Here is a 12,568-nt window from a genome sequence, read left to right on the forward strand (position 1 = left end):
GTTTGCATCTATTAGCCCCAAACTCCCAGTCCATCCTATTCCCTCCCTTGGCAACCACAAGTCTGTTCACCAAGTCTATGAGTTTCTTTTCTGTGGAAAGGTTCATTTGTGCCATATATTAGATGCGAGATATAAGTGATAGCATATGGTATTTGTCTTTCTCTTTCTGACTTACTTCACTTAGTATGAGGGTCTCTAGTCTCATACATGTTGCTGTGAATGGCATTGTTTTTTTCTTTTTTATGGCTGAGTAGTATTCCATTGTGTATATGAACCACATCTTCTTAATCCATTCATCCATCGATGGACATTTAGGTTGTTCCCATGTCAGCACTATTCACTATTGTGAATATAGGGGTGCATGTATCTTTTTTAATGAAAATTTTGTCTGGATATAGCCCAAGAGTGGGTTTGCTGGGTCATATGGTAGTTCTCTGTTTAGTTTTCTGAGCAACCTCCATACTGTTTTCCACAGTGGTTGTACCAATTTACATTCCCACCAATAGTGCAGGAGGGGTCCCTTTTCTCCACACACTTCAAGCCTTTATTTGTTGACTTGTTAATTAGGGCCATTCTGACAGGTGTGAGGTGATATCTCAAAGTAGTTTTGATTTGCATTTCTCTGATAATTAGTGATATTGAACATTTTTTCATGTGCTTGTTGGTCATCTGGGTATCTTCTTTGGAGAAATGTCTGTTCAGGCCTTTTGCCCATTTTTCAATTGGGTTATTGGGGTTTTTTTGCTGTTGAGTTGTATAAATTGTATATTTTAGAGATTAAGCCCTTGTCAGTTGCTTCATTTGAAATTATTTTCTCCCATTGCATAGATTGTCTTTTTTTTTTGTTTGTTTGTTTTGTTTTTAATGGCTTCCTTTGCTTTGCAAAAGCTTGTCAGTTTGATTAGGTCCCATTGGTTTATTTTTGCTTTCATTTCTCTTGCCTTGGGAGACTGACCTAAGAAAACATTTGTATGGTTGATGTCAAAAGAGTGTTTTGCCTATGTTCTTTTCTAGGATTTTGATGGTGTCTTGTCTTATGTTTAAGTCTTTCAGCCATTTTGAGTTTATTTTTGTGCATGGTGTGAGGGTGTGTTCCAGTTTCATTGATTTACATGTGGCTGTCCAGTTTTCCCAGCACCACTTGCTGAAATGACTCTTTTTCCAATTTTATATTCTTGCCCCCTTTGTTGAAGATTAATTGACCACAGGTGTCTGGGTTTATTTCTGGGTTTCCTATTCTGTTCCATTGGTCTATAGGTCTGTTTTGGTACCACACTATCTTGATTACTGTGGCTTTGTAATGTTGCTACAAGTCTGGGAGAGTTATGCCTCCTGCTTGGTTTTTTTTTTTTTTTTTAATTTTCCCACTGTACAGCAAGGGGATCAAGTTATATACATTACATTTTTTCCCCCACCCTTGTTCTGTTGCTTGGTTTTTGTTTCTCAGGATTACTTTGGCAATTCTGGGTCTTTTGTGGTTGCATATAAATTTTTGGATCGTTTGTTTTAATTCTATGAAAAATGTCATGGGTACTTTGATAGAGATTGCACTGAATCTGTAGATTGGTTTGGGTAGTATGGCCATTTTTATGATATTAATTCTTCCAACCCAGGAGCATGGAATAGCTTTCCATTTCTTTGAATCCTGTTTAATTTCCTTTAATTTTATAGTTCTCAGCATGTAAGTCTTTCACCTCCTTGGTCAGGTATATTCCTAAGTGTTTAATTTTTGGGGGTGCAATTTTAAAAGGTATTGTATTTTCATATTCCTTTTCTAATATTTCATTCTTAGTATACAGAAATGCAACTGATTTCTGAATGTTAATCTTGTTTCCTGCTACTTTGCTGAATTTGTTGATTAGTTTGAGTCCTTTTTGTGTGGCATCCTTAGGGTTTTCTATACATAGTATCATGTCATCTGCATACAGTGACAATTTTACCTCTTCTCTTCCAATTTGGATACCTTTTATTTCTTTTGTTTGTCTGATTGCTGTGGTAGGACTTCCAATACTATGTTGAATAAAAGTGAGAGTAGGCATCCTTGTCTTGTTCCAGATTTTAGTGGGAAGGCTTTCAGCTTTTCTCCATTGAGTATTATATTTGCTGTGGGTTTGTCGTAAATGGCTTTTATTATGTTAAGGTATGTTCCTTCTGTACCCACTTTGGTAAGAGTTTTTTTCATGAATAGATAGGGACTTTGTCAAATGCTTTTTCTGCATCTATTTAGATGATCATGTGGTTTTTGACTTTTCTTTTGTTAGTGTGGTTTCTGATATTGATTGATTTGCATATGTTGAACCATCCTTGTGAATCTGAATGAATCCCATTTGGTGGTGGTGTGTGATCTTTTTTTATATGTTGCTGGATTTGGTTGGCTAAAATTTTGTTGAGAATTTTTGCATCTATATTCATCAAAGATATTGACCTATAGTTTTCTCTTTTGGTGGTATCTTTGGTTTTTGAATTAGGGTGATGGTGGCATCATAGAATGTCTTTGGGAATGTTCCTTCTTCTTCAACCTTTTGAAAAAGTTTAAGGAAGAGGGGGCACCAGTTCCTCTTTGTATGTGTGGTAGAATTCACCTGTGAGGCCATCTGATCCTGGACTTTTGTTTATAGGGAGTATTTTTATTACATATTCAATTTCATTTCTAGTGATCAATCTGTTCAGTTGATCTATTTCTTCTTGAATCAATTTTGGTGCTCTGTAAGTCTCTAGAAAGTTGTCCATTTCTTCTAGGTTGTCAAATTTGTTGGCATATAATTATTAATAGTAGTCTCTTATTTTTTTGTATTTCTGAAGTATCCATTGACATTTCTCCATTTTCATTTCTTATTTTGTTTATTTGGGTTCTTTCTCTCCTCTTTTTGGTGAGTCTGGCCAGAGGTTTGTCAATTTTGTTTATTACCCTTTCAAAGAACCAGCTCTTGGGTTTGATTTTTTTCTATTGTTTTTTGAATCTCTATTTTATTGATTTCCTTTCTGATCTTTATGATTTCCTTCCTTCTGCTGACTTTAGGTTTTGTTTGTTCTTCTTTTTCTAATTCTTTGAGGCAGTGGCTTAAGTTGTCAATTTGAGATTTTTCTTCTTTTTTGAGTAAGGCCTGTGTTGGTATGAACTTCCCTGTAAGGACTGCTTTTGTGGCATTCCATGGATTTTGAATGGTTGGTTTCCTTATCATTTGTCTCAAGGTATTTTTTAATTTCCTTTTTGATTTCCTCATTGACTCATTGGTATTTTAGTAGCATGATGTTTGGTCTCCATGTAGAGTTTTTTCTTATTTTTTTTTTCCTGTGGTTAATTCCTAGTTTCATGCCATTTTGGTCTGAAAAGATACTAGAAATAATTTCTGTACTCTTAAATTTGTTGAAGTTAGTTTCGTGCCCCCAGTATGTGGTCAGTCCTTGAGAATGTCCCTTGTGCACTTGAAAAGAATGTATATATATTTTTTTTTTTTTTGGATGTAATGTCCTGAAAATGTCAATGAAGTCTAATTTTTCTGTTGTGTCATTTAGGATCTATTTGCCTTATTGATTTTCTGTCTAGAGGATTTGCCCATTGATGTGAGTGTATAAGATAAGCTTTCAAAGTGAATGGGTTAAAGCAACATTTGCTGCTGGCCAAGAAACCCATTTTACACCTTTGCCTTTTTCTTCAGGCTCCCAGATACCTCCCTCCTCCTCCTCTGCACCATCAGATTGCTTGTATTTCACTGCAAATATCTGAGTCTTTGGAAGCCCTCATCTTCACCCCACAAATCTCCCAGATCACCCCCATCAGTACCTGTATGGCCTGCCTTCCATAGTTAGGATGGCTGTGCTCTCTGGCCTGTGTGAAGCTAATCCCTCTCCCTGTGCTGTGGGTGTAACTCTTCTCAGTAGTTCAGGGTCGCTTGAGCTGCTTTTGCAGTTATTCTCCTTCCCCTACGGCAGTCATCCATCTCTTCTAGGGCATTCTCACAAACATTCCAGAGTGTTATCAGGTTTCCCATTTTTAGGAAATCCCCTATTCTGTGCCTTCCTTCACCTACCTCCCTAATTCTTGGCTTTTCTTGGTAGCAACCTTTCTCCAAAGAATTCTCTCTACGCCCTGTCTGCACTTTTTCACCTCTCATTCTTGACTGGGTAGCCTGGTGTCCACTGTAACAGCTCTTGTCAGGATCACCCAACACTTCCATCTTGCCCTATTCATTGGTTCATTCTTAGTTCCTCATCTTATTTAAACTTGCAGTAGCCTTTGCCTTAGCTGATACACTCTCCTGATTGAGCCCTCTCTTCCCCCAATGGTTGATGAGGTCCTGGTTTTCCTCCTCCTTCGCTGTCTGCTTTATTTCAATGTCTTCTGCCAGTCTCTCCTCTTATTCCTATAAAAGGTAGAATAGCCCAGGGTTTAGGTCTTATCCCTCTTCTCTGTCCATCTAAGGTTGTTTCATCTGATCCCATGGTCCTAAATATTGTTTAGATGGTGAAATCTCCTACATTTATGTCTTCTACTCTGTATTTCTACTTGAATTTTAGGAGGCAATTTCCACCTAAAACATCCCAAACCCCTTACTGTGCCCTTCAAGGTCCCTACCACTTGCCCGCCTCCCTCTGCATCTTCATTTCATGCCATTTTCTCTCTTTTGCCCCTTCAGCTCCCACAGTACTTGCCTACTTTCTTCTCCTATAACTGCCAAGCCTCTTGCCTGTCTTAGAGGCTTTGCATTTGCTATTCTCTTTGCTTAGAATGTTCTTTGCCCAGATCTTTGCCTGGCTTGTCCCTCATGGTGTGTTCCCTTGTCCAGTGTCAAATGTATTTCTTTGGAGGCCTTCCTTGACCTTCCTATCTGAAGTAGTACCCTCTTTTGTGTTTTATTTTTCCTTCTCAGCACTTATCACTACTTTATATCATATTTTACTTCTCCAGTGCTGGAATATGTGCCCAAGGAGGATGTGGAGTTAATTGATGCCTCCCTTATCCCTGAGGCTTGGATCAGTTCCTGGCTCATTGGGGATTCTCTACATGTTTATTGAGTGAATAAATGAATAGTTATATATGTACATATTATTCTTATATGTAAACCATGTGACTATACCTTCTGTATTTTTGACTCCAAAGTACAGAGGAATGCTTATTACAATATAGAATGGTTAAACATAATAGAAGAATGGATAGCTAGGTCCTGCCAATCGTGTGTAGACTCATGTAGAAAGGAATTCCTTTGAGTTCCCTTCTCTGGAAATAAGTTGTATTTTTTGGCTCTTCCCACGCAGCTGAAGAATAAGTTCATGAAAAAACTGCCACGTGATGCAGAAGCCTCCAACGTGCTTGTTGGCGAGGTCGACTTCTTGGATTCTCCTTTTATTGCCTTTGTTCGGCTACAGCAGGCAGTCATGCTGGGGGCCCTGACTGAGGTCCCTGTGCCCACAAGGTAAGCTGCTCCCTGACCTGCTGGGTTCCACCGTGTGGTCCTAGGGAAAACTCCTCTCCCTCAGGCCAGAGAACCCATAGAATAAGGCTGCATCCAGAGCAAGCATGTTGGAAAGCTTAACCTGAAATAATGGTTTACTCTGACTTTCTTTCATGCTATCAGGTTGACTTGGCACTTGTATAGTAGTAATAATGATACCAATTATAATAATTTCATTGGACCATGTAATAGTTTCTTATGGATTTAGCTTATTTAATCCTCACAGTAATTGCTTTAAAGTGTGGACTATAGGTACCTGGATTTTATAAACGAAGAAATTGAGTCTGAGAGTTTAAGTAACTCGTCTAAGATCATATAGATAGTAAATGGTCAGAGTTGTTTTCGTTTGCTCTATGTTTTGTCAGAAAGTTGGTAGTGGGTACATACATGTCTCTCTGTATACACACATACATATCTATATATATTGTCCTGTATGTACATTTTATATATATATGTACACGTGTAAAAATCATTAAGCTGTATACTTAAATTTGCACACTTTACTGTTATGTGTTATGACTCATACATTTTTATTTTAAAAGGAAGCCTGTTACTCTTATTATAGTCATGTACTCATTACCCTGCACAATACCTTAGAAATCATCCTCTTTATTTCCCTCTGCAACTGAGCTCAGTAGAGGAGTTGGAAAGCTTGACTTCTGAAGTGCAGTAGGTGAATAGAAGTTAATGCTTCACTTGTGCTTAGGAAAAGTTGAAAGAGAAGCTTATAATCTTTAGGTTGACATTAGAAAATGACCATATAAATAGAACCTTTTTGGGGTGCAGTGCCTTTTGTGGGTTCCAGAGTAAGAGCAGGGGACTTTTTAGGTTTCCCCAGGTGGGCAGGTAGGGCTGTGAATCCCCAGTGATCTCAGATGGTCTGAGCATGATAAAGTCACAAGCCAAGGGCGGGGGGGGTCAAGGTTTGTTTTGAGCCAATTTAGGAGGACGATGAGGAGAACATTTCTTTAGGCCTCTCAATTTATAGATTACAGGCCATTCTTTCTTCTCATATGGGCATTTTTTTTAAACCCCACTTTTGTACTTCTTAGACACTTAAAATAGGAATAACACTTGTCATATTATAATCTAGGAATAACATAAGCAGTCATCGGACAAATAGCAGAAGGAAAGATCGATGATCTTAGCTTATTCAATTAATGGGATTGTCATGATTTGTGTTTTCTGTAAATTAGCTTTTTGCCTGAAAACATTCCAGCAGAGCCTTGCAGTTCTATCTGAGCAGTCACCTGGCCAGCAGCTAGCTGACTCAGATGGTGGCCCAAGTCCAGATTGTGTGTCCCTATGGTTTTATTTATGTCTCTTTGGACCAACGTTACTGGAGCTGGAAAGAAAAAGACAAGCCAAGAAGTGTTAAAGAGCTCTTGCTTTTTCATTTTTATTATTATTTTTCTCTTGAAGCTACAAATATTTTCAAAGGCTTTTTATTTAACAATAACAGATTCATTGAGGAGCAAATCATGAATATTTTTGTGTCCCTTTTTATCACCGGCTCCTGTCTGGCTCATTTTCTTCTGTAGCTCATGGTGGTACTAGGCTTAGGCAAAATCAGCATCATTTGAATTAAGAAAAGGAGCTCAAGCAATTCAAGGGAATGGAATTCAATAATGTCATTAAACTATTTCAGGGCAATAATCTGAATCATATATCCTAGCATGTTAACATTTTTCCAGGAAATAGTTTTATCCATTTGCTGTCCTCTGAAGCAGGGGAAGCTATAATCACTGAATAGGGAGTCTCATTAGCTTTTTTGTGCATGAGTAATGTGGGGCCATTTACAGTGGCTGCATCCTGTGAAATCCAATAAAGGAAATCCCACAAGGAGGGCTCAGTCGTTGTGAAAGATGCCTCTGCACTCAGCCGTGTGCTTTACCATGCACGCAATCCCCTGGTCCTGTAGGGACACCTGAAAAATCTGTTTCTGTGCACATCTTACAACAACAGTCATTTTTTGTCCTATTGAAGGTGGAGGGAAGTTAGGCTCTTTCACTTATACTTATTATTACTGTTTATAGTAAATAGAATTACTGCCATCCACCTTTCAGGAAATGGGGCTCTAGGTGCTCCCCTCGTGTAGTTCACAAGTTTCTCTATCCACTCTGTCCTTGGGTTGGTCTGTTTTCGCCTTCTGCTTTCAGCTGGCCTCCCACCAACTTGGTGGGTGTTCTCTCCTTCTTGCCACCCATGTGAAAGCCAGGAAACCCTGTTCTTTGATCTTTGCTGACTCGGTGGGCTACATGTATGATTTTCTTAGCATCTTGCAGACACTGCTTGCTATCATCTTACATCTGTCCATAGAGGCCACCACTCAGCATGTTTATGGGCCACAGAAGGGATCAATATTATTCCCATTTTCCAGTTGCAAGTTGGAGGTCACAGTGGAGATTCACCGTCAGTGCAGATTTCTGACTCCGAGGCCAGGCTTTAGGGAAAACCCAAGGAGATCTCAGAGTGGATTGGAATAAAATGCTTAAGGGTTTTCCCCTGAAGAAGAATAAAAGTCCCCTGATGGGTTTGTCCTTTTCTGACCTTGATTTTCACATCTAAGGCAAATAGATATTCATCCCTCTAAAAAATTAGAATGTTTTTACTCCTTTTTACCATTGTAAGTTAATATATGTTTTATGTTATAAATAATGATTTGCCTAAAAGCAGTTGTTTGTGCCTAACCATCAAAACCATAAGAAATTCTATTAGAGGACTTGGGATGGAGGTTCTGCTAGTTCAGTCTTGTCCCGGGTGATGACCCCAGTTGCTGGCTGCTGTTTACCAGCTGTGGTGTGGTTGGTTATGGTGGGTCTGTAGTCCTCATGATTATAGGAGCTCCAGTTTCGCCACACTTTCCAAAGCTGCTAAATATGAATAATGGGTTATTTGATTCACTGTTGCTTTGAAAGGAGGGAGTAAATGATTGGTCCATGCTGAGTTTATTTTAGAAATAGCTGTGATATATCAGGAAGGGGGGGGTGAACATCCTTTCGGAAAAGATGGAGTGGTTTAGGAAGGCTGGCTCTTTTTGTGATATTATGTTCTGTTTCTGCCTATAATTATTTTGTGAATGTGCGTATAGTCCCTTGGTTCCAGACACAGATCATCTGGTACTTATTTTTGTTGTGGCGATGCTAGAGGCATCCTCTCCAGGCATGATTAGTTGTCTGGAAAAGTGCGTAAGAGTAGAAAAGCCTCCTGAAAATTCTTGAGACAACCAGGCACTATTGAAGATTCTAAGTGTGACTTATTCCTAGTTAGGAGGGAATAAAAAGACCTCAGCGACCTAAATTAATTATTTCCCCTGAGCTGTCCACATGGGCCGTGCCTCTCCAGCCACGCAAATGTGATGTTTACTCTCATTTGTTAATAAGGAAAAAAAGCTTCTGGTTAAAAATAACATCTGTCCATTGACAAAAAACAGCTTGAGCCATGACAGAAGTTTTCAGTACATTCTAAAAGCTGAGTTTGGCAGGACGCACTTCTATCATAAAAGTTGTAACAGTTTTTGCTTCTTTGAGGGTGGGAGAGGAAAGACCATGTATCAGGCAGAAGGAACTTCAACTTGACGTGTTGTTCTGTGTTGTTAGTTTTCCCAGATCTCTACACCCCATTTCAACAATGCAGTTCAACTTAGAAGCTTCTTAAGGGTCTGCTTTGCTACAGATCAAATTCTTGACCTGAGGTGATGTTTCCTCCTGCTTGTATGTGGCCAGATTTTTCTATCATTTTAAGGAGATGGATTTACTAGATAGTTCCTGACTGGAGTAATGTGAAAAATTAAACTGATATGTAACAATTTATTTCTATTTGGCACTTGGTGATTTTCCATTAAAAGAATATATATATATATATATATATATATATATATGTAACTTTTAAAATAAAAATTACCCAGGAACGTGGTGTTGCACCTTTATGTCTGGGTTAGTGAAACACTACAGCACTCATATACTGGGTTTATTGCTGTAATAAATGTTATGGTCACTGCTGGTCTGTTACTGCCGTTCATTCTTTGGTACTTTTTACTAAAGACCAGAGTAAATATTTGTAGAAAATACATGCCCTCATCTCTTAGGATTGAACATAGAGGATCCATTACTCTCTCAGCTCTCGGGATAGTTACCCATTGTCTGCCAAGGATTATATTTGAGGATTGCTAGTGACGAAGAGTATTTTCCTTACTTTCTAATAAGGCACTATCTTGCCTTTGTTGCTGTATAGTCAAGCTGATAATTAATTCATGTGTCAGTTGATGAATGTGCATTTCCATAATCTGTATTTATAAACTCTAATCGTGATGGAAATACCAGGAAGAGGTAGAGAGTGGTTCTGGGTAGGTTTTAGATATTACATATTATGGAGAAATTAATATTTAGATACACTGAAATAATAAAAACTGAAAGGCAAAGAAATCCATTATTAAACATGTATTGAGTACAGCATCCAGGTGTTATGCATTTTCTCTTTCTGCACCATATCTGCCCCCCTTTGCCTAAAGCTGTGCCCGTGTTGTCTTGCCTGACAGCTGGCCCTTGGTAGACAGGTAAACAGGATTGGGAAATGGGACCAGTGCTGTAGGTGTTGCCTGATGAGTTTGTATTTCCCTTTAGTGTGTGTGTGTGTTGTACTCAAATCAGTGGTCCATCCTTTTAGAGAAAAGCTATGTACTGTCATAAAGAGATACTTTATGGAGTTCCCTGGTGGCCCAGTGGTTGGGGATTCAGTGTTATCACTGCTGTGGCTCAGGTTCAGTCCCTGCCCCGAGAACTTCTGCATGCTGCGGGCAAGGCCAAAAAAAAAAAAAAAAAAAAGGAACTCTATTATACTGTATGTAGTGGTGTATTATTTAGGTCCTGCTTCAAAGGAAGAAACATTAGAATAGTTAGAGTAACTAAATCTAATTCTGACAATGACTTCCTTCATACTTGAATAGACTTTTGTGCCCTCTGATTGCTTTTGCTATTTCACCTGCTGAGATAACACTTGAAAGTGTGTGTACTGTTCCACTCCAGAACTGGTTTCTAAGCAAATAAGTACTGAATAGTTTTATGGTTATTTTGGTATAAAATCTGAGTAATCAAACTTTTAGATTTACCTTCTTACATTCTTCTGTTTTTTTCTTTTCTTTTTTTTTTTCCTTCACCCTTTGGATTGAGTTTTACTCTGAAAAACAGAAATTGACTATTCAAGGGTATTTGGGAATGGACCCTGATACTTTGAAAAGTACTTTCTGTGAGTCCTTCCTTATTTGAAGTAAGGTATATGAATAAATAAGGAAAAAAAAATTATCAACCAACCAAAGTTCTAAGCCATTTCTGGTCCCATAAAATCTTAACCTAAGATTTCTTGCCTTCAGCCAAGAATTCACAACATCTTTCCCCAGAGTGACCTATAGAAGTCATAGTTAGATTCAGAGTTAGATAGCCTTTCTTTGTGGAATCACAACCCTGGTATATAGATTGGGCAGATGTGATTAGGCAGAATTGTGTACTGAAAAAAACAGGAGATAAGAAGGACAGTCTTTGGCATCATCTGCTAACTTCCTTGAGCCTAAGTGTCTTTACCATTAAATAAGAATAAGACACCCATCCTTATTGTGAAGGGTTGTTGGGGTTTAAATGATGTGTGAATGTGAAATGCTTTGTAAGCTTTAAGAAGCTGTGTAAACATACAAGGTGATGGTTTTTATTGTCCTCATTACCTCCACATTAGGTAAGACATAATTGTAAATAAGCCAGGCAGGGATTTATCTAGTGTTTCCTTTTGTATATTTTTAAAAACTCACTTACTTATCCAGGTTCCTACTTCTCAGATGAGACATGCATCTTTGCCCTTGTAATGGGTGAGGGATTCTTTCTAACATGATAAGAGATGACCTTAGGTCCAAGATAAGCTCGTGATTGCAAGTTTCAGGACCTACTTACCATGGAGCAGTGTTTGAGCATCAAGAAAACATGTTTGGAAAAGAAGACGAGGACGCCTGTAAAAGAATTTTAACTGTCTGTGAATGATGCTTTATTTTGAATTTATCTCCTTTTTCTTGATTTTGGCTGGCAGCAGGTGGCTTACTTTTAAAAAAGAGGACTTGGTCTGTGCTGACTCCCAGCCACTTCTGAGTAGAAATACTTCTTAAAAGAATGGAGAGGATCATTTGTCACTACCCTTATGGGGTAAAGGAAAGCCACCGAATCCGAAGATGTACCAAGTCTTCTAGTCATTGTGCTTAACAGGTTTTCTCCAAAGATTCTGAACGTCAGTAGAAAGGGAGCGAGAGGAAAGTTTATAAAAACAAGATTGAAAGACTCATAAATCAGTGAAGAAGCTTCTCAGGTGTATGTTCAATTCTCCCTTGCTTCCAAGTAAACTGAACAGCAGTTTGTGTTTCACGAAAGTGTGAAAGTGTGTCTTTCATATTACTGAGAATATTACCTTTGTGTTAAAGACGAATTCTAGACCTAACCTTTTTATGCATTAGGGTAAACATGTCTCAGTTTTGATGTGTACTGGTTCTGCTGAAATGTGTGTTACAGCCTTTGCTTCTTTCCTCTTCCATTAGGTTCCTGTTCATTCTCTTAGGTCCTAAGGGGAAAGCCAAGTCCTACCATGAGATTGGCAGAGCCATTGCCACCTTGATGTCTGACGAGGTAAGGAGTGGGGACAATGGTGATCTGTGCATGAGCTCCTTGTGTTTTCATATTATGAGCGGGCTGTTTCAGTTCACTCAATTACAATTATGTAGGTACTAGCCTTCTTTAAACCAGAGGTACAGTCATCCATGTAAATGAACTGATATCCACTTTGGACAATTTGCAAACAGTAAATTTTGCATTAGAATAAGACATATTTTCCTTTCTTTTTCTAAACATTTTCAGCTCTTCAAACTGATGTCTATGAAATATTCTTTAAAAAATTCAAGTCACTGTATTAAACCTTCTTAAAATCTTGAATAGATTCATTCTGGAAACTCGTGTCCATATATTAAATGATACTGTTTCAGAAATGATGGATTCTATAAAATAATGCGTAATAAAATGCATCATGCATTGTTTTCCTTTAGGTATCAGAAAGTACCTGTTTTTATGGTTTTCTTATCTTGTGGGAAG

The 12,568-nt window shown here is 38.3% G+C and overlaps 1 protein-coding gene across 10 annotated transcripts in view; it reads left to right on the forward strand.

The window, feature by feature from the left end:
- The window catches only part of SLC4A4 (solute carrier family 4, sodium bicarbonate cotransporter, member 4), a 408,259-nt gene that overhangs the window by 287,016 nt on the left and 108,675 nt on the right, over positions 1–12,568 (forward strand). For all 10 annotated transcript variants that reach the window (XM_021100503.1, XM_021100500.1, XM_021100504.1 and 7 more), the window contains 2 exon segments: positions 5,257–5,414; positions 12,022–12,109. In XM_021100503.1, coding sequence (XP_020956162.1) covers positions 5,257–5,414; positions 12,022–12,109 — 246 coding nt within the window.

This window comes from Sus scrofa, chromosome 8 (genome assembly GCF_000003025.6).
Source record: "Sus scrofa isolate TJ Tabasco breed Duroc chromosome 8, Sscrofa11.1, whole genome shotgun sequence".
Taxonomy (NCBI): Eukaryota; Metazoa; Chordata; class Mammalia; order Artiodactyla; family Suidae; genus Sus; species Sus scrofa.